This window comes from Gadus morhua, chromosome 7 (assembly GCF_902167405.1).
Source record: "Gadus morhua chromosome 7, gadMor3.0, whole genome shotgun sequence".
Taxonomy (NCBI): Eukaryota; Metazoa; Chordata; class Actinopteri; order Gadiformes; family Gadidae; genus Gadus; species Gadus morhua.
In genome coordinates this window covers 33,610,264-33,632,631 of record NC_044054.1, presented here as the reverse complement: position 1 = coordinate 33,632,631, position 22,368 = coordinate 33,610,264, and the positions used below count along the sequence as shown (strand labels likewise).

Below are 22,368 nucleotides of genomic sequence, written 5' to 3'. Positions count from 1 at the left end.
CAGCAACACGGAACACCTGGACAGCAACACGGAACACCTGGACAGCAACACGGAACACCTGGACAGCAACACGGAACACCTGGACAGCAACACGGTCTGGAACACCTGGACAGCAACACGGTCTGGAACACCTGGACAGCAACACGGTCTGGAACACCTGGACAGCAACACGGTCTGGAACACCTGGACAGCATCACGGTCTGGAACACCTGGACAGCACCGCCCCAGCTGGTGAGTGGATGTTTTTTATCTAATCCACATAAAACAACCATTGGTCAATTTAGCTTCCAATTAACCAATTAACAGCTGAGGTTGTGAAGGCGACACACGGACACCAGCACCCCCCCCCCCCCCCCCCCCACACACACACACCAGAAACCATGTCCACCTTACACTTACTGCAAGGGATCTTTCTTCCGTTTTTTTCCTTATTTCTATGGGGTGTGAGTAGGCTATGTGTGTGCGTTTGTGTGTGTGTTAGTGAGTGTGGGCGTGCGTGTGTGGGCGTGTGAGTGCGTGAACGTGATGGGAATGCCTTGAGCAGCTTAATAATGCGTTGATCGCAGCTTCAGAAACCTTTAGTCTTTCCAGGTGTGGTATTGCATATCTATATCTAGCTGTACAACATTATCCCTAAAGAAGGGCTGATATCCCAATACAATCAATCAGATGGCGCATAATCAAATTGGCCTCGCGTTTAAAAAAGACACACGTTTAACTTGAATATAATTGCCCGATTCTACCCTGCCTGCCCACAGGACTGCATGGGCAAACAAAGACACACAACTATTCGGTAATGATGGGGGGAGGGGGGGGGGGGGCTGGGGGCTGGGGGGGGGGTCTTCATTTGTCTGGGACCTTTCATGCGCAGTCAGTCGCCCTGGCACCAGGACGACCGGCCTCCTCCTCCTCCTCCTCCTCCTCCTCCTCCTCCTCCTCCTCCTCCTCCTCCCCGCTCTGCAGTGATCCTCTCCCGGGCTCCCCCCGCGCGGCGCTCCGGTGCTGCCCGTCGCCGGAGAAACACAATCCTCCCCATTTACATAACGCTCCCAGCTCCTCCTCAACAGCCCCTCCGATTCATCTGGTTCCTACAGTCTCCCTCTCCCCCTTCCTCCCTCTCTCTCTCTCTCTCTCTCTCTCTCTCTCTCTCTCTCTCTCTCTCTCTCTCTCTCTCTCTCTCTCTCTCTCATAACACTCACACGCACGCACACGCAAACACATATTTGGTGTGTGTTGCCATCTCTTCACGCCTACACTCATGTGAGCCCTGCTCGTCTCTGCGTTCTCCTGCAGAAGACAGAGACTGGAGACCTGTTCTGACGGATCGGAGCAGCGACGGTAAACGTTCGGTAGAATGCGGATGAGGGACGAAGTTAATCATTTAATTGATTATTTACGCATCAACAATCGCGCGTCGCCGAGTCCAACGGAGGACGTGAAAGTCGTTCCTTTGTGAAAGAAGAAGCAACAACTTATAGGTCCTAACAACTCGAAGGGCTGGCTTCGTGAGAAAGACAGATTCTCTCATTAAGTTTACCGAGGAGACCAATCTGTCCGACCTTTTATTCGCTAGAAGCACCATGGACAGCTCCGCGTCACCTCCCTCCCCAAGACAGCAGCGCACCCAGCCAGCAGCCCTGCAGCAGCCCGGCCGCTGGTAGGAACACCACCCACCCAGCCTCCACCTGTGTGCTGCCAGGGACTGCTCAGCACCGAGCCTCCACCTGTGGGTGAGTACGGTCTGGACTCATGCTCACCGAGGGAGGTGCAGTCCCACTTAGTTCTTGCTGTGCTCCTCGATGGAAACGCTTTTCTGCTTTAAATCGGTGCGTTGTAGAGATTGACGGCTGCTTGTTCAAAAAACCGCCGAAATCGTGATAGTGTTCTTCCAGACATGTACAGAAATAACAGTGCGTATGTGCATACATCCAGTACAACAGCAGCTGATTAAGTTAATCGACCAAACCTACAAGTTGAAGGCTGAATTTCAGCACTGCATTCTACATGGTGGTGCTGTTGATGGTTGCTGGCCGTGTGGCAGCCCCAGTCAACCACTACTGGCCTCTACTGCACAAACTACCAGCGCTGTGGGCTCTTCCTGGGAGGGTTTCGACTTAATCCATCCATCATCGTTCTTTTATATTCTATTCTCATAACGGAACATAATCAAATCATATTGAGGTGTCGACCAAAAGTCCTATACTTCAAACAAGAGTCACAAAGCTTACGATGATGTGTATGTGTGTGTGTGTGTATATATGTGTGTGTGTGTGTGTGTGTGTGTGTGTGTGTGTGTGTGTGTGTGTGTGTGTGTGTGTGTGTGTGTGTGTGTGTGTGTGTGTGTGTGTGTGTGTGTGTGTGTGTGCGTGTGTGTGTGCCTTTATGTGTGTGTGTGTGTGTGTGTGTGTGCTGCGGTGTGTGTGTTATTTTTATTTATCCATAGCTAAGCCTTGCTCATACCTTCTGATTGCATTCCTAAATAGATCTGTTTGCGCTGCACACAGCCGTACCCCGCGGCCGTATCGTCCCTGTTCCAGAAGCTTCCAGAGGAACATCTGGTGTTGAGGAACCCCCACCGTAGAGGAACCCCCCCGGACAGACCTCCATCATGTTCCTCCACAGACGCTCCCCGACACCACCCCAGCCTCGCTGCTCCTTCTCCTGCCTCCTCCTCCTGCTCCTCCTAGCAGGCCTCAGCCCCACCTGCTCCTCCTCTTCCTCCTCCTCCTCCTCCTCCTCCTCCAGCGACGCCCCGCCCACCCCCGGGCCCCCGGCCAACTGCTCCGAGGAGGAGAGCTGCTCCGAGGGGGTGGTCCTGCCCACCTGGAACCCCCTCAACCCCTCGGTGGGCGACAAGGTGGCGCGCGCCATCGTCTACTTCGCCGCCCTCATCTACATGTTCCTGGGGATGTCCATCATCGCAGACCGCTTCATGTCCTCCATCGAGGTCATCACGTCGCAGGAGCGCGAGGTCACCATCACCAAGCCCAACGGCGAGACCACCACCACCACCGTGCGCGTCTGGAACGAGACCGTGTCCAACCTCACGCTGATGGCGCTGGGCTCCTCGGCGCCGGAGATCCTGCTGTCCGTCATCGAGGTGGTGGGCCACCAGTTCCAGGGCGGCTCCTTGGGTCCCAGCACCATCGTGGGCAGCGCCGCCTTCAACATGTTCATCATCATCGCGCTGTGCGTGTACGTGGTGCCCGAGAACGAGGTGCGCAAGATCAAGCACCTGCGGGTGTTCTTCGTCACGGCCACCTGGAGCATCTTCGCCTACATCTGGCTGTACCTCATCCTGGCCGTCATCTCCCCCGGGGAGGTGGAGGTCTGGGAGGCCGTGCTCACCTTCCTCTTCTTCCCGCTGTGCGTGCTCCAGGCGTGGATCGCCGACCGACGCCTCTTCTTCTACAAGTACGTCAACAAGCGTTACCGTGCCGACAAGAAGCGCGGCATCATCATCGGGACGGAGGGCGACGGCGTGTTCACCAAGATGGACCTGGAGATGGACGGCGGCCGCGGGGCCAACTGCTACTCCGACCCCAAGGACGTCCTGGACGGGATGCTGGAGGGGGTGGAGGAGGGCGGAGGAGGCCTGGACCCGGGGCAGGACCAGGAGGAGGAGGCCCGGCGGGAGATGGCCCGCACGCTGAAGGAGCTGAAGCAGCGGCACCCAGAGAAGGACATGGAGCAGCTGATCGAGATGGCCAACTACCAGGTGCTGGTGCAGCAGCAGAAGAGCCGCGCCTTCTACCGCATCCAGGCCACGCGCATGATGATCGGGGCGGGCAACATCCTGAAGAAGCACGCGGCCGACCAGGCCCGCAAGGTGGTGAGCTGCCACGAGGGCAGCGGCCAGGAGGAGGACCCCCACACCGTCTACCTGCAGTTTGAGCCGTCCCACTACCAGTGCTTCGAGAACTGCGGCTCCCTGAAGCTCTCCGTGGGGCGCCACGGCGGCGACACCGGCTGCACCGTCAAGGTAGGAGCACCTTCTGGGGCCAATGCTGTCCCGGGGTCACCGTCAAGGTAGGAGCACCTTCTGGGGCCAACGCTGTCCCGGGGTCACCGTCAAGGTAGGAGCACCTTCTGGGGCCAACGCTGTCCCGGGGTCACCGTCAAGGTAGGAGCACCTTCTGGGGCCAACGCTGTCCCGGGGTCACCGTCAAGGTAGGAGCACCTTCTGGGGCCAACGCTGTCCCGGGGTCACCGTCAAGGTAGGAGCACCTTCTGGGGCCAACGCTGTCCCGGGGTCACCGTCAAGGTAGGAGCACCTTCTGGGGCCAACGCTGTCCCGGGGTCCCCGCTGGGATGGATCCACGTGTTGATGGGGTGTTGGTGGGGAGGAGGCTTTTATCCAATGAGAAGCGTTTATCCAGGGAACTGAGAGAATGCTATTAAAGGGCCGGTGGGGGTGAGGTATCTTCTGCAAGGGATCCACAAAGTCTGCCGGTAGGCATTGGGGTACGAACCCAGAACCTCTGCCTTGGAAGACTAGGAGCACCCCATCCACCCATAACTTGAATATCCTATCACTGACATTTACATTTCGGGCGTTATATATATATATATATATATATATATATATATATATATATATATATATATATATATATCGCTGTCGGAACAGAAGGGATGTTGATAGAAACAAGTGCCAAGCACTAACAATCACTAGGCTAACCCATTCCCCGTACACACCAGAGATAGCTAGGGTAAGATGCTACACCATGTACTATGTTTAAGTACCAGCAGGTACAACACACAATACAAGTGTTGAAGAGGGGTGTGTGGGGGGGGGGGGGGCTGTGTAGAGTCCAGGTGGGCTTTGAACAGGTGAGACAACCAAACAACTACTAACCGCCCCCCCCCTCGGTTCCCAGGTGGACTACCGCACCGAGGACGGCACGGCCAACGCGGGCTCCGACTACGAGTTTGCGGAGGGCACGCTGGTGTTCAAGCCCGGCGAGGCGGTGAAGGAGTTCACCGTGGGCGTCATCGACGACGACATCTTCGAGGAGGACGAGCACTTCTACGTGCACCTCAGCAACCCCCGCGTGGCGCACCGCGCCGAGGTGGCCACCCTGGAGCCCGGCGCCATCACCTCCGGCGGCGGCCCGACGGGCGGCGGCCTGGCGTCCTACGTCCAGCCCAAGGCGGCGCTGGGCTCCGCCCACTCCGCCACCGTCACCATCTACGATGACGACCACGCCGGCATCTTCACCTTCGAGAGCGGCGCCATGCGGGTGAGCGAGAGCGTGGGCAGCATGCAGATCAAGGTCCACCGCACGTCGGGCGCCAGGGGCAAGGTGGCCATCCCGTACCACACCATGGAGGGCACGGCCAAGGCCGGGGATGACTACCAGGAGGTGGCCGGCAAGCTGGAGTTCCAAAACGACGAGACCATGTGAGTGGAACACGCTTTGGTGTTCACTGACTCTCCTCTACCCCTGGTTCTATCTCTGGTGCTCCTCCTCCTCTATCTCTGCTCCTCCTCCTCTATCTCGGCTCCTCCTCCTCTATCTCGGCTCCTCCTCCTCTATCTCTGCTCCTCCTCCTCTATCTCTGCTCCTCCTCTATCTCTGGTGCTCCTCCTCCTCTATCTCGGCTCCTCCTCCTCCTCTATCTCTGCTCCTCCTCCTCTATCTCTGCTCCTCCTCTATCTCGGCTCCTCCTCTCTATCTCGGCTCCTCCTCCTCCTCTATCTCAGATCCTCCTCCAATATCTCTGCTCCTCCTCCTCCTCTATCTCGGCTCCTCCTCCTCCTCTATCTCGGCTCCTCCTCCTCTATCTCTGCTCCTCCTCCTTCTCTATCTCGGCTCCTCCTCCTCTATCTCGGCTCCTCCTCCTCTATCTCTGCTCCTCCTCCTCTATCTCGGCTCCTCCTCCTCTATCTCTGCTCCTCCTCTATCTCGGCTCCTCCTCCTCTATCTCGGCTCCTCCTCCTCCTCTATCTCTGCTCCTCCTCCTCTATCTCGGCTCCTCCTCCTATCTCGGCTCCTCCTCCTCTACCTTTCCCTTCACGTTGATGTTTTCTGAATGCGTTGTGTTCTCCTCGTACTGCTGCTACACTAGAGCTGACTTGGTAAAGCTGTTCTCCTCGTACTGCTACACTAGAGCTGACTTGGTAAAGCTGTTCTCCTCGTACTGCTACACTAGAGCTGACTTGGTAAAGCTGTTCTCCTCGTACTGCTGCTACACTAGAGCTGACTTGGTAAAGCTGTTCTCCTCGTACTGCTACACTAGAGCTGACTTGGTAAAGCTGTTCTCCTCGTACTGCTGCTACACTAGAGCTGACTTGGTAAAGCTGTTCTCCTCGTACTGCTGCTACACTAGAGCTGACTTGGTAAAGCTGTTCTCCTCGTACTGCTGCTACACTAGAGCTGACTTGGTAAAGCTGTTCTCCTCGTACTGCTACACTAGAGCTGACTTGGTAAAGCTGTTCTCCTCGTACTGCTACACTAGAGCTGACTTGGTAAAGCTGTTCTCCTCGTACTGCTGCTACACTAGAGCTGACTTGGTAAAGCTGTTCTCCTCGTACTGCTACACTAGAGCTGACTTGGTAAAGCTGTTCTCCTCGTACTGCTGCTACACTAGAGCTGACTTGGTAAAGCTGTTCTCCTCGTACTGCTGCTACACTAGAGCTGATTTGGTAAAGCTGTTCTCCTCGTACTGCTGCTACACTAGAGCTGACTTGGTAAAGCTGTTCTCCTCGTACTGCTGCTACACTAGAGCTGACTTGGTAAAGCTGTTCTCCTCGTACTGCTACACTAGAGCTGACTTGGTAAAGCTGTTCTCCTCGTACTGCTACACTAGAGCTGACTTGGTAAAGCTGTTCTCCTCGTACTGCTGCTACACTAGAGCTGACTTGGTAAAGCTGTTCTCCTCGTACTGCTACACTAGAGCTGACTTGGTAAAGCTGTTCTCCTCGTACTGCTACACTAGAGCTGACTTGGTAAAGCTGTTCTCCTCGTACTGCTGCTACACTAGAGCTGACTTGGTAAAGCTGTTCTCCTCGTACTGCTACACTAGAGCTGACTTGGTAAAGCTGTTCTCCTCGTACTGCTACTACACCAGAGTTGATTTGTTGTCTTTAACTTGAATTAATGAGGCGTTGAAATAATGGGCAAATGAGGAATTACTTGGTGTTGAACATGAATGTGGAGAGGAGGTTGAAGCTGCTGCAAGTGAACCCGATGTTCTGCGGCATCGCAGCACATGGTCACAGTACAACATGTCACCTCATCATTTGAGTCTTGGTAAATAGCTTAATTAGTTGCACGCTGAATTACTTAATCCCTGTTCATACTGAACCACACTGTTCTCGCATCATTAGTGAGAAGGGTCAGGACACCGTGAGGCAGATACACAGCAGACTGCAGGTGCAGGTCCCTCTCAGCAATGCAGGGAGACGTTCCATCGGTCTAATCTCCATGTTCCCATTGGTCATCAGCAAAACATGAACTACCTATCACTCAGGGCAAGTGTAATGTAGATATAATGTTATATGATTTCTGGTACTTTGTTTCTAAAATCCAAAGTTATCAAAGTTCTAAAGTGAGGTTTAATATATAAATAATTGGTAACACTTTATAATAAGGTACGCAAAAATGTGGGTAGTTACTGAGGAACGAATAAGTAACGAATGATTCATAACTCCTCAGTAGTTAGTGAATAACTAAGTTAGGGCCCCAGTTAGGGCCCCAGTTGTTCAGCATTAGTTAGTCAGTAACGAATACAGTATACCCTAGTCTGTTTACCAGTGACTCTTCAGTAGCTACTGAATAACTGTCACTTAGGGCCCGTTAGGAACCCATTAGGGCCCCAGTTAGGGCCCTGGTCATTCATCATACGTTACTTGTTCGACCCTCAGTAACTACCCACGTTTTTGGGTACCTTATTGTAAAGTGTTACCGAAACATTTCTATGTTGACACTGTTTGGATGTATATCATGACTCCATCATTAGTCTGAGTAACAGCTGTGTTGGGTTGAAGCCCAGTGCAGGAGGAGAGAGCAGACTCCCCTGGATCCAGCTGTGTCTCCATGAAGAGGGACTGGTCTATGGGAGTTCCTGAACAGTTTAAAGATGGAAATCAGTCTATTGAGAAGAAGTGGGGATTTAAACATTGCTCAGAGGTGGTATGAATGAGAGGAGGGATATGGCTGTTTTAGTGATGTGGTTGACATGGTGTGAATGATTGCAACTGTTGGTTTTCTTCTGAATTCCGCATTCTCCGTTCGCAAACCACATGAACAATTATTGAATTGTAAGATGACACATTTTTACTCGTAAAAGTGACTTTTGTGCCTTGACAAGTAAAAGGTAAATGTACTTATCCGAGGGTAAAGGCCTCATGAAAAAGTTAATGTTGACACACACACACAGACACACACACACACACACACACACACACACACAATACAGACACACACCTTTGCCATTGTGCAAGCTGTTATGTACACTTGCAGACTTGCAGGCTTACATGGTAATAGTAATAATAGTAATAGTAAGAAACTTATTTATCTTCAGATCTTCATTTCCTCCTTTGAACCGCTGCGTCTCCAGATACCCCTTGTTATCTGTGGTCTATGTGTGGGTGTGTTGGTGTACTTGTTTGGCTCCTTGGCGGGAACTTGAACCTGATTGCACACCAAACCCGTGGGAACCTTGTGTGCGGTGAGAACACATTTTTAACATGCATGGCAATGTACCCCGTCAAAATCCATATAGGTCCTCGTCGGGTAGGTTCCACCGGATTTAAAGTGTGTGTGTGTGTGTGTGTGTGTGTGTGTGTGTGTGTGTGTGTGTGTGTGTGTGTGTGTGTGTGTGTGTGTGTGTGTGTGTGTGTGTGTGTGTGTGTGTATCTATGTGTGTACGTATTTTTCGGAGTACACCCCTAGTGGTCAGTTCTAGAAAAACTGTGTGTGAACTGTGTGCTCACCTGACGTATCAGGTCGCCACCACACACACTGCGCCCCACCCACGCCCACCCCTAACCCGGCTCAAAAATGAATAACTGTTACTTAGGGCCCCGTTAGGGCCCCAGTTAGGGCCCTGGCCGTTCATCACTCGTTCCTCAGTAACTACTCACGTTTTTGCGTACCTTATTGTAAAGTCTTACCAAATAATTGTCCTGATTTGACGGCAGCTTGACGTTAACATCTCGGTGATGCTGTCCAGGAACTCTTTTAAGAGCGTTTGAATGGCGCGTGTTTAGACGCATCTCACCTTATGATGGTGTGCGAGGAATCCCAGGCGGGCCCACGTAGCGTAGAGAGTGTGAGGAGCGCCGCTACGGCGAGGGCAGCGGCGCTGGCGTCCCACCAGCTCCTCCTCCAGGCCTCCTCACACCCGGCTGGAGGCGCCTCTCCGCCGCCATCACAGCAGCTCCAGCGCCACAGAGGGGGGGGGGCGGCGTGGGGGGGCAGCTATTATGATGGAGAGCATCGGCCTGGCAGGGATAATCACCGCCAGATAGAAGCCCTTGCAGGAGATAACGGCGGCTAACTGCCGCCGCATAATGCGCTATTTTTATTATTTTCATACAGAGGATTCAGGAACGACCGAGTGGAAAGATTAGCTGAATAATTAGCACAGCACACGCTCATACTGCTCGCAAATTAGGATCCGTTGTCAACGTGTGATGCACACCGAAAGACACAAGGAATGTTGTGCGTTGTGTGATAGAGTGTCCTCACCCACACACCCACACCCACACCCACACACACACACACACACACACACACACACACACACACATAAGGAACACACACAAGCACACCTACCCACTCAGAACTTAGGAGTCGTTTTTGCCGATACGATAAGACGCTCTGAAATGAAACATGGATGAGATGCGGACGTCACAAGACAGGAGCCACAGACAGGAACCACAGACAGGAACCACAGACAGGAACCACAGACAGGAGCCACAGACAGGAGCCGCAGACAGGAACCACAGACAAGAGCCACAGACAGGAGCCACAGACAGGAGCCACAGACAGGAACCACAGACAGGAGCCACAGACAGGAACCACAGGCAGGAACCACAGACAGGAGCCACAGACAGGAACCACAGACAGGAACCACAGACAGGAACCACAGACAGGAGCCACAGACAGGAACCACAGACAGGAACCACAGACAGGAGCCACAGACAGGAGCCACAGACAGGAACCACAGACAGGACGACCACAAAGACAGAGAACTACGTTTATCATACACACACACAAGCAGATAAATGCACACACACACACGTACACTCACACACCATTTTGCAAATCAACATGGATTCCTTTCAACACAATAAAGTGCAAAGCACGGCGCCACATAGTAACCGGGTATAAGGAACCATGAGGAACCATGAGGAGCCATGAGGAACCATGAGGAACCATGAGGAACCATGAGGAACCATAAGGAGCCATGAGGAACCATGAGGAACCATGAGGAACCATAAGGAGCCAAAGCACGTCTCCACGCTGTGTGTCTCCGGCGTTCCGCTTGCGCGAGTGCGTCTCCACCATGGCTCTGTATGGCTCTACCATGTCTCCATCAAGTGCTGTGTGTGTGTGTGTGTGTGTGTGTGTGTGTGTGTGTGTGTGTGTGTGTGTGTGTGTGTGTGTGTGTGTGTGTGTGTGTGTGTGTGTGTGTCTCCATCAGTCTCCGTCAGCACCATGGCGGTACAGTATGTGCCAGCGATGAGTCAAGCGGTGAGAGGGCTTGTGTGGGCGTGTTATCTAGGTCGAGGGAGGGGGCGGATCGGCAGGTGAATACATTGTGTCAAAAGAAAAGGCAGAAAAAAGGACGGGAAAGTATTTCTGCTCCTCTGTGTTCATTGGGGAACGCCGATGTAAACGCGGAGCGCTGTCCGTTGGCTCGTTCACTTCGTGGCTTCAGCAGCGGCTCAGAGGAGGGGTCAGTGTCTCTTGTTGCCGTGTGTTCCCACTCGGAGAGAGGAACAGCCTGGGGTTCTCTTCGAACACACGCACTAACGAACAGGTGGACAGTAACCCGGGCGGCAGGGAGCGCTCGCCAGATAAGGAGTGTTTCATTTCACACTCTGATAGAAAACAACAACAGTCTAATCTCCATGGGAGAGTCCGGGCTCCTCATGATACCAGCTGGGAGCTTCTCCAAACCATCCTCGTCCAACCAGGGAACACCGAATACAACTTATCCACCCAGCATCCAGCCATCCTCCTCCCCCTCCTCCACCTCCTCCTCCCCCCGCTCCTCCTCCCCCTCCTCCTCCTCCTCCTCCTCCTCCCCCTCCTCCTCCCCCTCCCCCTCCCCCTCCTCCTCCTCCTCCTCCTCCCCCTCCTCCTCACAGTGGCACCCCAAGGAGGAAGGCCAACAGGAGCTCCAGCTCCTTGTGTCCGTCTGTCTCCGGTCACAAAGCAGCGGAGAAGGAGAAGCAGGAGGACCATTCTCCTCTTTATGAACAAACCGCCGTGAGGAGGAGTGAGGAGGAGTGAGGAGTAGTGAGGAGGAGTGAGGAGGAGTGAGGAGTAGTGAGGAGGAGTGAGGAGGAGTGAGGAGGAGTGAGGAGCAGTGAGGAGTGAAGAGGAGGGAGGAGGAGTGAGGAGGAGTGAGGAGTGAGGAGGAGTGAGGAGGAGTGAGGAGCAGTGAGGGGGAGTGAGGAGGAGTGAGGAGCAGTGAGGGGGAGTGAGGAGGAGTGAGGAGCAGTGAGGAGGAGTGAGGAGGAGTGAGGAGCAGTGAGGAGGAGTGAGGAGGAGTGAGGAGCAGTGAGGAGGAGTGAGGAGCAGTGAGGAGGAGTGAGGAGCAGTGAGGAGGAGTGAGGAGGAGTGAGGAGCAGTGAGGAGCAGTGAGGAGCAGTGAGGAGGAGTGAGGAGGAGTGAGGGGGAGTGAGGAGGAGTGAGGAGGAGTGAGGAGCAGTGAGGGGGAGTGAGGAGGAGTGAGGAGGAGTGAGGAGGAGGGAGGAGGAGTGAGGAGCAGTGAGGAGGAGTGAAGAGGAGTGAGGAGGAGGGAGGAGGAGTGAGGAGGAGGGAGGAGGAGTGAGGAGCAGTGAGGAGCAGTGAGGGGGAGTGAGGAGCAGTGAGGGGGAGTGAGGAGGAGTGAGGAGCAGTGAGGAGCAGTGAGGAGGAGTGAGGAGCTGTGAGGAGCAGTGAGGAGCAGTGAGGAGCAGTGAGGAGGAGTGAGGAGCAGTGAGGAGCAGTGAGGAGCAGTGAGGAGGAGTGAGGAGCAGTGAGGAGTGAGGAGGAGTGAGGAGGAGTGAGGAGTGAGGAGGAGTGAGGAGGAGTGAGGAGTGAGGAGTGAGGAGGAGTGAGGAGGAGTGAGGAGGAGGGAGGAGGAGTGAGGAGCAGTGAGGAGGAGTGAGGAGGAGGGAGGAGGAGTGAGGAGCAGTGAGGAGGAGTGAAGAGGAGTGAGGAGGAGGGAGGAGGAGGCAGGTGGTGATTCACGCTGAGCGATCGCTCAGCCTAGACAAGACGTCACACGCCGCCGGCTCGCTGCCTCACAGACTAAGGGTGGTGGTGCTTACACCGTCAGCAGGTGGAGAAAGGAGGGGACAGCTCTGGGAGGAGGGACAGCTCGGGGAAGCCGTCCTGGGACAGTGTCCCTCAGAGGGGCTGGGACAGTGTCCCTCAGAGGCGCTGGGACAGACCGTCCTGGGACAGTGTCCCTCAGTGGGGGCTGGGACAGACCGTCCTGGGACAGTGTCCCTAAAAGGGGGCTGGGACAGACCGGTCCCTCCCGGTTCCTGCAGGCAGACAGAAGGGGAGGTGTATCTTCTGATCGATCTGACGGTGTACCTCTCGGCCTCGACGGCCTCGCGTGGTGAATCACTCTCTGTAGTCGCCGTGGGGGCGGAGAGGCATCATCTGATAGGGTGGTGTTGAACACCGCCCGTCTGGGCCGGCCTGGGGGGATTCGACGGAGGAGATGGGGGAGGAGCAGGTGGGTGGTGTTGTGATGGAAGGCCAGACCTGCAGTGCATGAAGTTTGTTCTCAGTGCTGCGCGAAACATACATTTACATGGCTCATGTAGACGTTTGTCATCGCCGGATGTTTGAGTTCAGAACCGTTCCGATGTCCCATCTCCGATCACTGTTCTCCAAGGGTCGTTATCCACCAGTGCTGTTAAAATGTCTCTGGATGCCATTGGACAGACCTACAGCCAATCAGAGAAACACAACGTGTGATCAGCAGCCGCCATCTTTGTTGTTTATGAAAAGGCCTTCACCATTTAGTACTCTGTACAGTACTCTCTGTAAAGTACTCTGCTGTACAGTACTCTGCACAGTACTCTGCCATAAAGTACTCTGTGCAGTTCTCTCTGTAAAGTACTCTGCTGTACAGTGCTCTGCACAGTACTCTGCCATAAAGTACTCTGTACAGTACTCTGTAGAGTACTCTCTGTAAAGTACTCTGCTGTACAGTACTCTGCCATAAAGTACTCTGTACAGTACTCTGTACAGTACTCCTCTGTACAGTACTCTGATGTACAGTACTCTGTACAGTACTCTCCATAAAGTACTCTGCTGTACAGTGCTCTACACAGTACTCTGCCATAAAGTACTCTGTACAGTACTCTGTACAGTACTCTCTGTAAAGTACTCCTCTGTACAGTACTCTCTGTAAAGTACTCTGCTGTACAGTGCTCTGCACAGTACTCTGCCATAAAGTACTCTGTACAGTACTCTCTGTAAAGTACTCTGCTGTACAGTCCTCTGTACAGTACTCTGCCATAAAGTACTCTGCACAGTACTCTGTACAGTACTCTCTGTACAGTCCTCTGTACAGTCCTCTCACAACCAATGTCCACTCAGGGAATCTGTCTGGACATGGGGGGGGGGGGGACATGGGGGGATATGCAAATTGAATTGACATTATTTTTGTTTCATTTATTGAATGTATGAAGATGACCTTCCTTTTCCCAAAAAGAATTCCATGTGTGTTTTCAGGCTGCATTTATGATTGTGTTATGTGGATACATCCGTGTGTGTGTGTGTGTGATCTGCATGCGTGTGTGTGCTTGGTGCATGCTTGCCTTTGTGTCATGCACTTACGTGTGGCGCATTAATGTGTGGTGCATATGTGCGTGTTGCATGCGTGATTGTGTGTGTATGTATTGTCCTTGTGTGTGTTTGTGTGGTGCATGCATGTTAGTGTGTGTGTGTGTGTGTGTGTGTGTGTGTGTGTGTGTGTGTGTGTGTGTGTGTGTGTGTGTGTGTGTGTGTGTGTGTGTGTGTTCTGCATGCGTGTGTGTCTCCAGGCTCTGCGTGTGTGTGTTGTGTGCTGAGCAGGCAGGGAGGCTTGTGAACACAGAGCAGCTTCTTCCTCATTAGGATCTTCAGCATCGTTCACAACGCCACAACACAGCCCAGGGCTCAGGGCCAGTGTGAGGGCTGGTGTGTGTGTGTACGCGACTCTGTGAGGGTGCATATGTCCTTGTGTGTGTATATGTGTCTGTGATTATGTCTTTGTATGTGTGTGTATTTGTGTAAGTTTGTGTCTGCAATTATGTCTGTGTTTGTGTGTGTGTCTGTGATTATGTCTTTGTGTGTTTGTCTGTGTGTGTGTGTCTTTGATGATGTCTTTGTGTGTGTGTGTGTGTCTTTGATGATATCTTTGTGTGCGTGAGCGTGTGCGTGTCTGTGTGTGTGCAGGATGTATATGTTTATGCATGCATGTATCTGTTTATGTGGGTGTGGCTGCGTATATCTGTGAGTTTGCACGGTGTGTGTGTGTGTGTGTGTGTGTGTGTGTGTGTGTGTGTGTGTGTGTGTGTGTGTGTGTGTGTGTGTGTGTGTGTGTGTGTGTGTGTGTGTGTGTGTGTACGTGCCGCCTGTGCACCTTTCTGAACCTCTCCAGCTGACCGATGGGTGAGACTGTCAGCAGGAGGAACCCCCCGGCTCAGACTGAGGTCCCTGGACCCCCAGTAGACCCCCAGTAGACCCCCAGTAGACCCCAGTAGACCCCCAGTAGACCCCCAGTGGACCCCCAGTAGACCCCCAGTAGACCCCCAGTAGACCCCCAGTAGACCTGGAATCATTTCAGATGGATATTCCTCTTCTATATTTTGCAGCGCAATAAAAAGATTAGAGACACGACCAAAAGTCCCCCCAGCGCTCTGAGTGCGGGGGGATTAGGGGGGATCTGCATAAACCCGTGGACGGCCGGAGGTACTCGGTGTCGGCTGGTGATTGTAGGAGCGGCTGAGAGCACATAAAGGGTCCTTATGTAAGGGGGGAGAGGTGAGAGGCGGGCAGAAGAAGACCTCTGATGAAGGGGAATCATCTCTGACCCGGCTCCTGGTGAACACTGATGAGGTTCAGCCTCCCGCTAACCTGAGGAACTGGAGCTAGCTCCACTCCCGTCTGAGGAACTGGAGCTAGCTCCACTCCCGTCTGAGGGACTGGAGCTAGCTCCACTCCCGTCTGAGGGACTGGAGCTAGCTCCACTCCCGTCTGAGGGACTGGAGCTAGCTCCACTCCCGTCTGAGGGACTGGAGCTAGCTCCACTCCCGTCTGAGGAACTGGAGCTAGCTCCACTCCCGTCTGCGGGACTGGAGCTATTTATAGACCGGGATCGTTTGCAGCCAATCAGAAGTCTCCAATGGTTCATTAGGCCGGGCCTAAAGCTTTGTGCTGCGGAGGAAAGCAGGAAATTGAACGCTACTCCAGGTATCTCCCTCTCTCTCTCAACCCCCCCCCCACCCCCTCCCCTGAACATCATCATCGCCCAGGTTACCCCGGGTCACGACACGCCAACCCCCCCCGCTCCCCATTCATAGCAAACCTCCTCGATATGCAGATCCTACAGAGGTGGACGCCGCTAAGCGGTACGGGGGGGGGGCCAAACGATGCCTCACGCTGTCCAGATGTTAGCTCAGCGGGGGGGCAGGGCGGTTCTAAAGGACGCTCTGTGGACGTCTGGACCGCCAGCAGCGGCCAGCGACGGCAGAGGAAGGAGCTTTAATCCAGGTGTTGGAACGGAGCCCTGGTCTGGCTCTTTATCCAGGTGTTGGAACGGAGCCCTGGTCTGGCTCTTTATCCAGGTGTTGGAACGGAGCCCTGGTCTGGCTCTTTATCCAGGTGTTGGAACGGAGCCCTGGTCTGGCTCTTTATCCAGGTGTTGGAACGGAGCCCTGGTCTGGCTCTTTATCCAGGTGTTGGAACGGAGCCCTGGTCTGGCTCTTTATCCAGGTGTTGGAACGGAGCCCTGGTCTGGCTCTTTATCCAGGTGTTGGAACGGAGCCCTGGTCTGGCTCTTTATCCAGGTGTTGGAACGGAGCCCTGGTCTGGCTCTTTATCCAGGTGTTGGAACGGAGCCCTGGTCTGGCTCTTTATCCAGGTGTTGGAACGGAGCCCTGGTCTGGCTCTTTATCCAGGTGTTGGAACGGAGCCCTGGTCTGGCTCTTTATCCAGGTGTTCTGGCCCGGTGCCAGTCAGCAGGGATGGGATTCATTCGACCCCTTAACCTTTCAGTTATGTTGTATTGATCTTTGACTCAGACTTTGCCTAAAGGCTGAGTCAGGCGGCCAGGTAAGATCTGTCACGTGACACTGAGTTACAGGAAGCCATGGGCCCATTTAGAGTTACCACGGCTACGTGTCAACAAAGAATTGTATGCATGAATCGTAGACATTAAAAAGAGTTGCTGAAGCTTGGTTGCCGGGTGCATGCTGGGACAGGTGCATGCTGGGACGTTCCATAGGCCGTCGGTGAACAGATGTCCGTCTCTCATCTCAAACTCTTTCTCTCCGTATCTTCGCTCCTCACTGAGCCGGGAACAGAACACGTATGCTGGGTAAAAGGCATGAATAATAAATAATACATAAATGAATAATAAATATTAAATAAATGGATAATAAATAATAAATAAACAAGTAGAAACATTATGGGGCTGATGAAAAATAACTGGAAAGTATTGCAGCATGTTTGTGGAATACTAGATAAGATACGGTCGGCTGTTTACCAGCAGGCTTCTAATGTTTCCCCAAAAAACTCTGAAAGGTCGTTCACCAATAACCACTTAAGGTTGACCTTTATCGTAACACTCATAAGACTTCATTCCATCTGAATTATTTACGATTTTATAATATTAAAGTTTTTTAAATTACACTGTTCAGTCGGCTTCTGTGACGGGATTGGTTGAGCCGTTGGCCAATGGAGCGAGAGAGAGGTTGTGTCCTTGATTGTCGGAGGAATGGGAATACTACTACATGATAATGCGACTATTGCTTATTTGACTGATTCAATATTAAACTCAATCTTTTGCTTTGACGATTCTTCCCTCACTTCTGCTCCGTAACATGAAGACTGAGGCCAGGGAGGTTCATCTTTTTAAATTGATGTTCACTTTTTACTGCTAATTAAATTACTTTTCTATTGTATTTCAGTTTGCTTTTAGATTGTATACTACAATTATAATCGGTGACATCGCCTTTTCCTACTGCCACCTTTGTTGTTGTTAATGCGTGTTGGATGTATGTATTATGTTTGTGCTCTTGAATTGTCCGGCACCTTAGCATGAATAAACTAAACATTCAATTTATTTAAGTAGAGAGAGAAATAAGATTAATTATATTATAAAAGTATATTTTAAAGAAATATGAGAAATGATTTGAGTTAGGTAGATGTATGAGTATATATTCAAATAGAGAGTAGATATTAGAAGATATTCAAGTATAGTGTAGAAATATGAGAAGATATTCAAGTAGGGAGTAGATCTATGAGTAGAGAATGAGTCCAGTAGGTATAGCAGTAGGTATTCCAGTAGAGTGTAGATATATGAGTAGAGATTTGAGTAGACAGAAATAGAAACGCCGCCCACGTTGTTAAGAGGGAGATAGAGATGACACGCTTCGACCGGGGAAGTGATATAACAAACTGTTTCAGTACATTTCCGTTCGCTGAGAGTCGTCGAAAAACACCTTCTAAATACGCACTTGTCTGAAACATAATAATCGTCATAAAAACAATCCTAATCAAGCATGATTATTCTGCCCTGGGTGATGGTGGGTGGGTTGTATCAGGAGGTTCATCAGGAGAACACATTTTGTGTTGCTGTGTTTAACACAATGTGAATGTTAGTGTTCTGCCATTGAGTGTGTCTTTGGGACGTAATAAATCATTTGTTTTGACTTCATGCTCTGATTGGAAACAGTCCAGTTCTCAGGTGGACAAGCACACCATCTGCTGGGGGCTTTGTTTGAACCAAACATAATTCAATACAGTAAACAATAAAACAGGCTGTCTCTCGTCCCCGGAATAACGGTGTTAAAGTAAGAACACACTTGTTACAGCCTAGAGAAAGCTTTCTATAGGACGCATCGCAAGATGTCAGACCCATTCCCAGCTGCCATCTTGCTGCTTTTCCTTAAGTCAGAAGAGTAACAAATGGGGGCTTGGGTTTTCTAGAATGTTTGAAACCCTCCGCTGGAATCATGACACTTTCAATTTTACGATGCTATGTATCTTATACATCTCTTTTTTAACGATACATTCTATAGCCTATACATTTGGCGTACACCTGCCTGTCCTCGCTATGTTAATTAACAATTAATCGCAGCAGGCGGAGGGAGCGTTCCCAACTATCCCCGGAGCCTGAGGCGTATGATTGTACTAGTATATACTACACGAGAACACTCCCAAAATAAACTAGATAACACTTTGTGCCAGGATTTATTTGTTTTTATTAGCGTGACGAGACGGCTGTCACGCCATTAGAAAACAATATCCCGAGTTTGAGATCTCGATCACGGGATATTGCCCAATATCCAGAGATAGCGAACCAATCAAATTGCGCCATCTTAGGAGGTTCACGTGTAGCATACACTAACGCCTTACGTATCCTCTCATCTTTACACGCTACATACTCAACATACATTCTATAGTATGGATATTCATTCATTCTCACATGTGTTCTGTACCTGTTAGTAACATGTATAACCTATAGCATTAACAGTAGGCGCTGTATTGACCCGTCACCCACCTGTTAGTAACATGTATAACCTATAGCATTAACAGTAGGCGCTGTATTGACCCGTCACTCACCTGTTAGTAACATGTATAACCTATAACATTAACAGTAGGCGCTGTATTGACCCGTCACCCACCTGTTAGTAACATGTATAACCTATAGCATTAACAGTAGGCGCTGTATTGACCCGTCATCCACCTGTTAGTAACATGTATAACCTATAGCATTAACAGTAGGCGCTGTATTGACCCGTCACTCACCTGTTAGTAACATGTATAACCTATAGCATTAACAGTAGGCGCTGTATTGACCCGTCACCCACCTGTTAGCAACATGTATAACCTATAGCATTAACAGCAGGCGCTGTATTGACCCGTCACCCACCTGTTAGTAACATGTATAACCTATAGCATTAACAGCAGGCGCTGTATTGACCCGTCACCCACCTGTTAGTAACATGTATAACCTATAGCATTAACAGTAGGCGCTGTATTGACCCGTCACCCACCTGTTAGCAACATGTATAACCTATAGCATTAACAGCAGGCGCTGTATTGACCCGTCACCCACCTGTTAGTAACATGTATAACCTATAGCATTAACAGTAGGCGCTGTATTGACCCGTCACCCACCTGTTAGTAACATGTATAACCTATAGCATTAACAGTAGGCGCTGTATTGACCCGTCACCCACCTGTTAGCAACATGTATAACCTATAGCATTAACAGCAGGCGCTGTATTGACCCGTCACCCACCTGTTAGTAACATGTATAACCTATAGCATTAACAGTAGGCGCTGTATTGACCCGTCACCCACCTGTTTCAGGAGACTGCTGGACGTGAAGATCATCGATGATGAGGAGTACGAGAAGAACAAGACCTTCATCATCGTGCTGGAGGAGCCCATCCTGCTGGAGGTCGGCCAGAAGCACGGTGAGCTAACAAGCTACCAGCGGCTAACGCTACTCCTCTCCACAGCTAACGCTACTCCTGTCAACAGCTAACGCTACTCCTCTCCACAGCTAACGCTACTCCTCTCCACAGCTAACGCTACTCCTGTCAACAGCTAACGCTACTCCTCTCCACAGCTAACGCTACTCCTGTCAACAGCTAACGCTACTCCTCTCCACAGCTAACGCTACTCCTCTCCACAGCTAACGCTACTCCTCTCCACAGCTAACGCTACTCCTCTCCACAGCTAACGCTACTCCTCTCCACAGCTAACGCTACTCCTGTCCACAGCTAACGCTACTCCTGTCCACAGCTAACGCGACTCCTCTCCACAGCTAACGCTACTCCTCTCCACAGCTAACGCTACTCCTCTCCACAGCTAACGCTACTCCTCTCCACAGCTAACGCTACTCCTCTCCACAGCTAACGCTACTCCTCTCCACAGCTGACGCTACTCCCCTCCACAGCTAATGTAGTATTGTGGACCGTACCATGTGTTGGTTGGTAATCCTAAACTACAACAGTATTGTGGACTGTACCATGTGTTGATTGTGGACTGTACCATGTGTTGGTTTGTAATCCTAAACTACAACAGTATTGTGGACCGTACCATGTGTTGATTGTGGACTGTACCATGTGTGGGTTGCAGGGGACTCCAACGATAACAAGCCGATGGTGGACTTGGTGGACGTGGCCAAGATGGGCTGCCCCAGCCTGGGGGAGCACGTCCGCCTGGAGGTGGTCATCGAGGAGTCCTACGAGTTCAAGGTCGGTGAGCGCCCCCTACTGAGCCGTTCAGCGCTAGACTGAGCGACGGCTCCGGTTCAGACCCTACTGAGCCGTTCAGCGCTAGACTGAGCGACGGCTCCGGTTCAGACCCTACTGAGCCGTTCAGCGCTAGACTGAGCGACGGCTCCGGTTCAGACCCTACTGAGCCGTTCAGCGCTAGACTGAGCGACGGCTCCGGTTCAGACCCTACTGAGCCGTTCAGCGCTAGACTGAGCGACGGCTCCGGTTCAGACCCTACTGAGCCGTTCAGCGCTAGACTGAGCGACGGCTCCGGTTCAGACCCTACTGAGCCGTTCAGCGCTAGACTGAGCGATGGCTCCGGTTCAGACCCTACTGAGCCGTTCAGCGCTAGACTGAGCGACGGCTCCGGTTCAGACCCTACTGAGCCGTTCAGCGCTAGACTGAGCGACGGCTCCGGTTCAGACCCTACTGAGCCGTTCAGCGCTAGACTGAGCGACGGCTCCGGTTCAGATCCCGGTTCTGAACGAGCATGTAGGTGAGGACCCGGGATCAGGGATGGCTACACAGGTAGATTGTGGACATTGGGCTTCGAACCTACAACCCTTGGAAGGCCCTGAGCACTGGACGACGCTGCCCGCCTAGAGCGGGGCCGAGCGCGGGGAAGAACCGCTCGTCTCGGTACCGTGGAGCCACCACGAGGTCGGGGGTCGCAGGGCTCGCCGTTTCACCGCAACGACGCGAGAAAACTACAACTTGTTAATGACATTGTAGAGGACAGGAGGCAGGGGCCCCATCTGATAGGACAGGAGGCATGGGCCCCATCTGATAGGAAAGGAGCCAGGGGCCCCATCTGATAGGACAGGAGGCATGGGCCCCATCTGATAGGACTAGAGGTAGGGCCCCATCTGATAGGACTAGAGGTAGGATCCCATCTGATAGGACTAGAGGTAGGGGCCCCATCTGATAGGACTAGAGGCAGGGGCCCCATCTGATAGGACTAGAGGTAGGGCCCCATCTGATAGGACTAGAGGTAGGGGCCCCATCTGATAGGACAGGAGCCAGGGGCCCCATCTGATAGGACAGGAGCCAGGGGCCCCATCTGATAGGACAGGAGCCAGGGGCCCCATCTGATAGGACAGGAGGCATGGGCCCCATCTGATAGGACTAGAGGCAAGGGCCCCATCTGATAGGACTAAAGGTAGGGCCCCATCTGATAGGACTAGAGGCAGGGGCCCCATCTGATAGGACTAGAGGTAGGGCCCCATCTGATAGGACTAGAGGTAGGGCCCCATCTGATAGGACTAGAGGTAGGGGCCCCATCTGATAGGACAGGAGCCAGGGGGCCCATCTGATAGGACTAGAGGTAGGGCCCCCATCTGATAGGACAGGAGGTAGGGCCCCATCTGATAGGACAGGAGCCAGGGGGCCCATCTGATAGGACTAGAGGCAGGGGCCCCATCTGATAGGACTAGAGGTAGGGCCCCATCTGATAGGACTAGAGGTAGGGCCCCATCTGATAGGACTAGAGGTAGGGGCCCCATCTGATAGGACAGGAGGCATGGGCCCCATCTGATAGGAAAGGAGCCAGGGGCCCCATCTGATAGGACAGGAGGCATGGGCCCCATCTGATAGGACTAGAGGTAGGGCCCCATCTGATAGGACTAGAGGTAGGATCCCATCTGATAGAACTAGAGGTAGGGGCCCCATCTGATAGGACTAGAGGC

General features: G+C 52.4%; 1 protein-coding gene across 2 annotated transcripts in view; it reads left to right on the top strand.

Moving 5' to 3' along the window:
• The first annotated feature begins 1,322 nt into the window (after positions 1-1,322).
• slc8a4a (solute carrier family 8 member 4a) overlaps positions 1,323-22,368 on the top strand; it is a 29,561-nt gene continuing 8,515 nt past the window's right edge. Inside the window, exons 1-5 of one of the 2 annotated variants that reach the window (XM_030361184.1) lie at positions 1,323-1,730; positions 2,505-3,982; positions 4,881-5,404; positions 19,770-19,876; positions 20,544-20,662. In XM_030361184.1, coding sequence (XP_030217044.1) covers positions 2,609-3,982; positions 4,881-5,404; positions 19,770-19,876; positions 20,544-20,662 — 2,124 coding nt within the window. In that variant the 5' untranslated portion in view covers positions 1,323-1,730; positions 2,505-2,608. Of the gene's footprint in view, positions 1,731-2,483; positions 3,983-4,880; positions 5,405-19,769; positions 19,877-20,543; positions 20,663-22,368 lie in introns of both variants that reach the window. The other variant, XM_030361183.1, reaches the window with a different exon arrangement.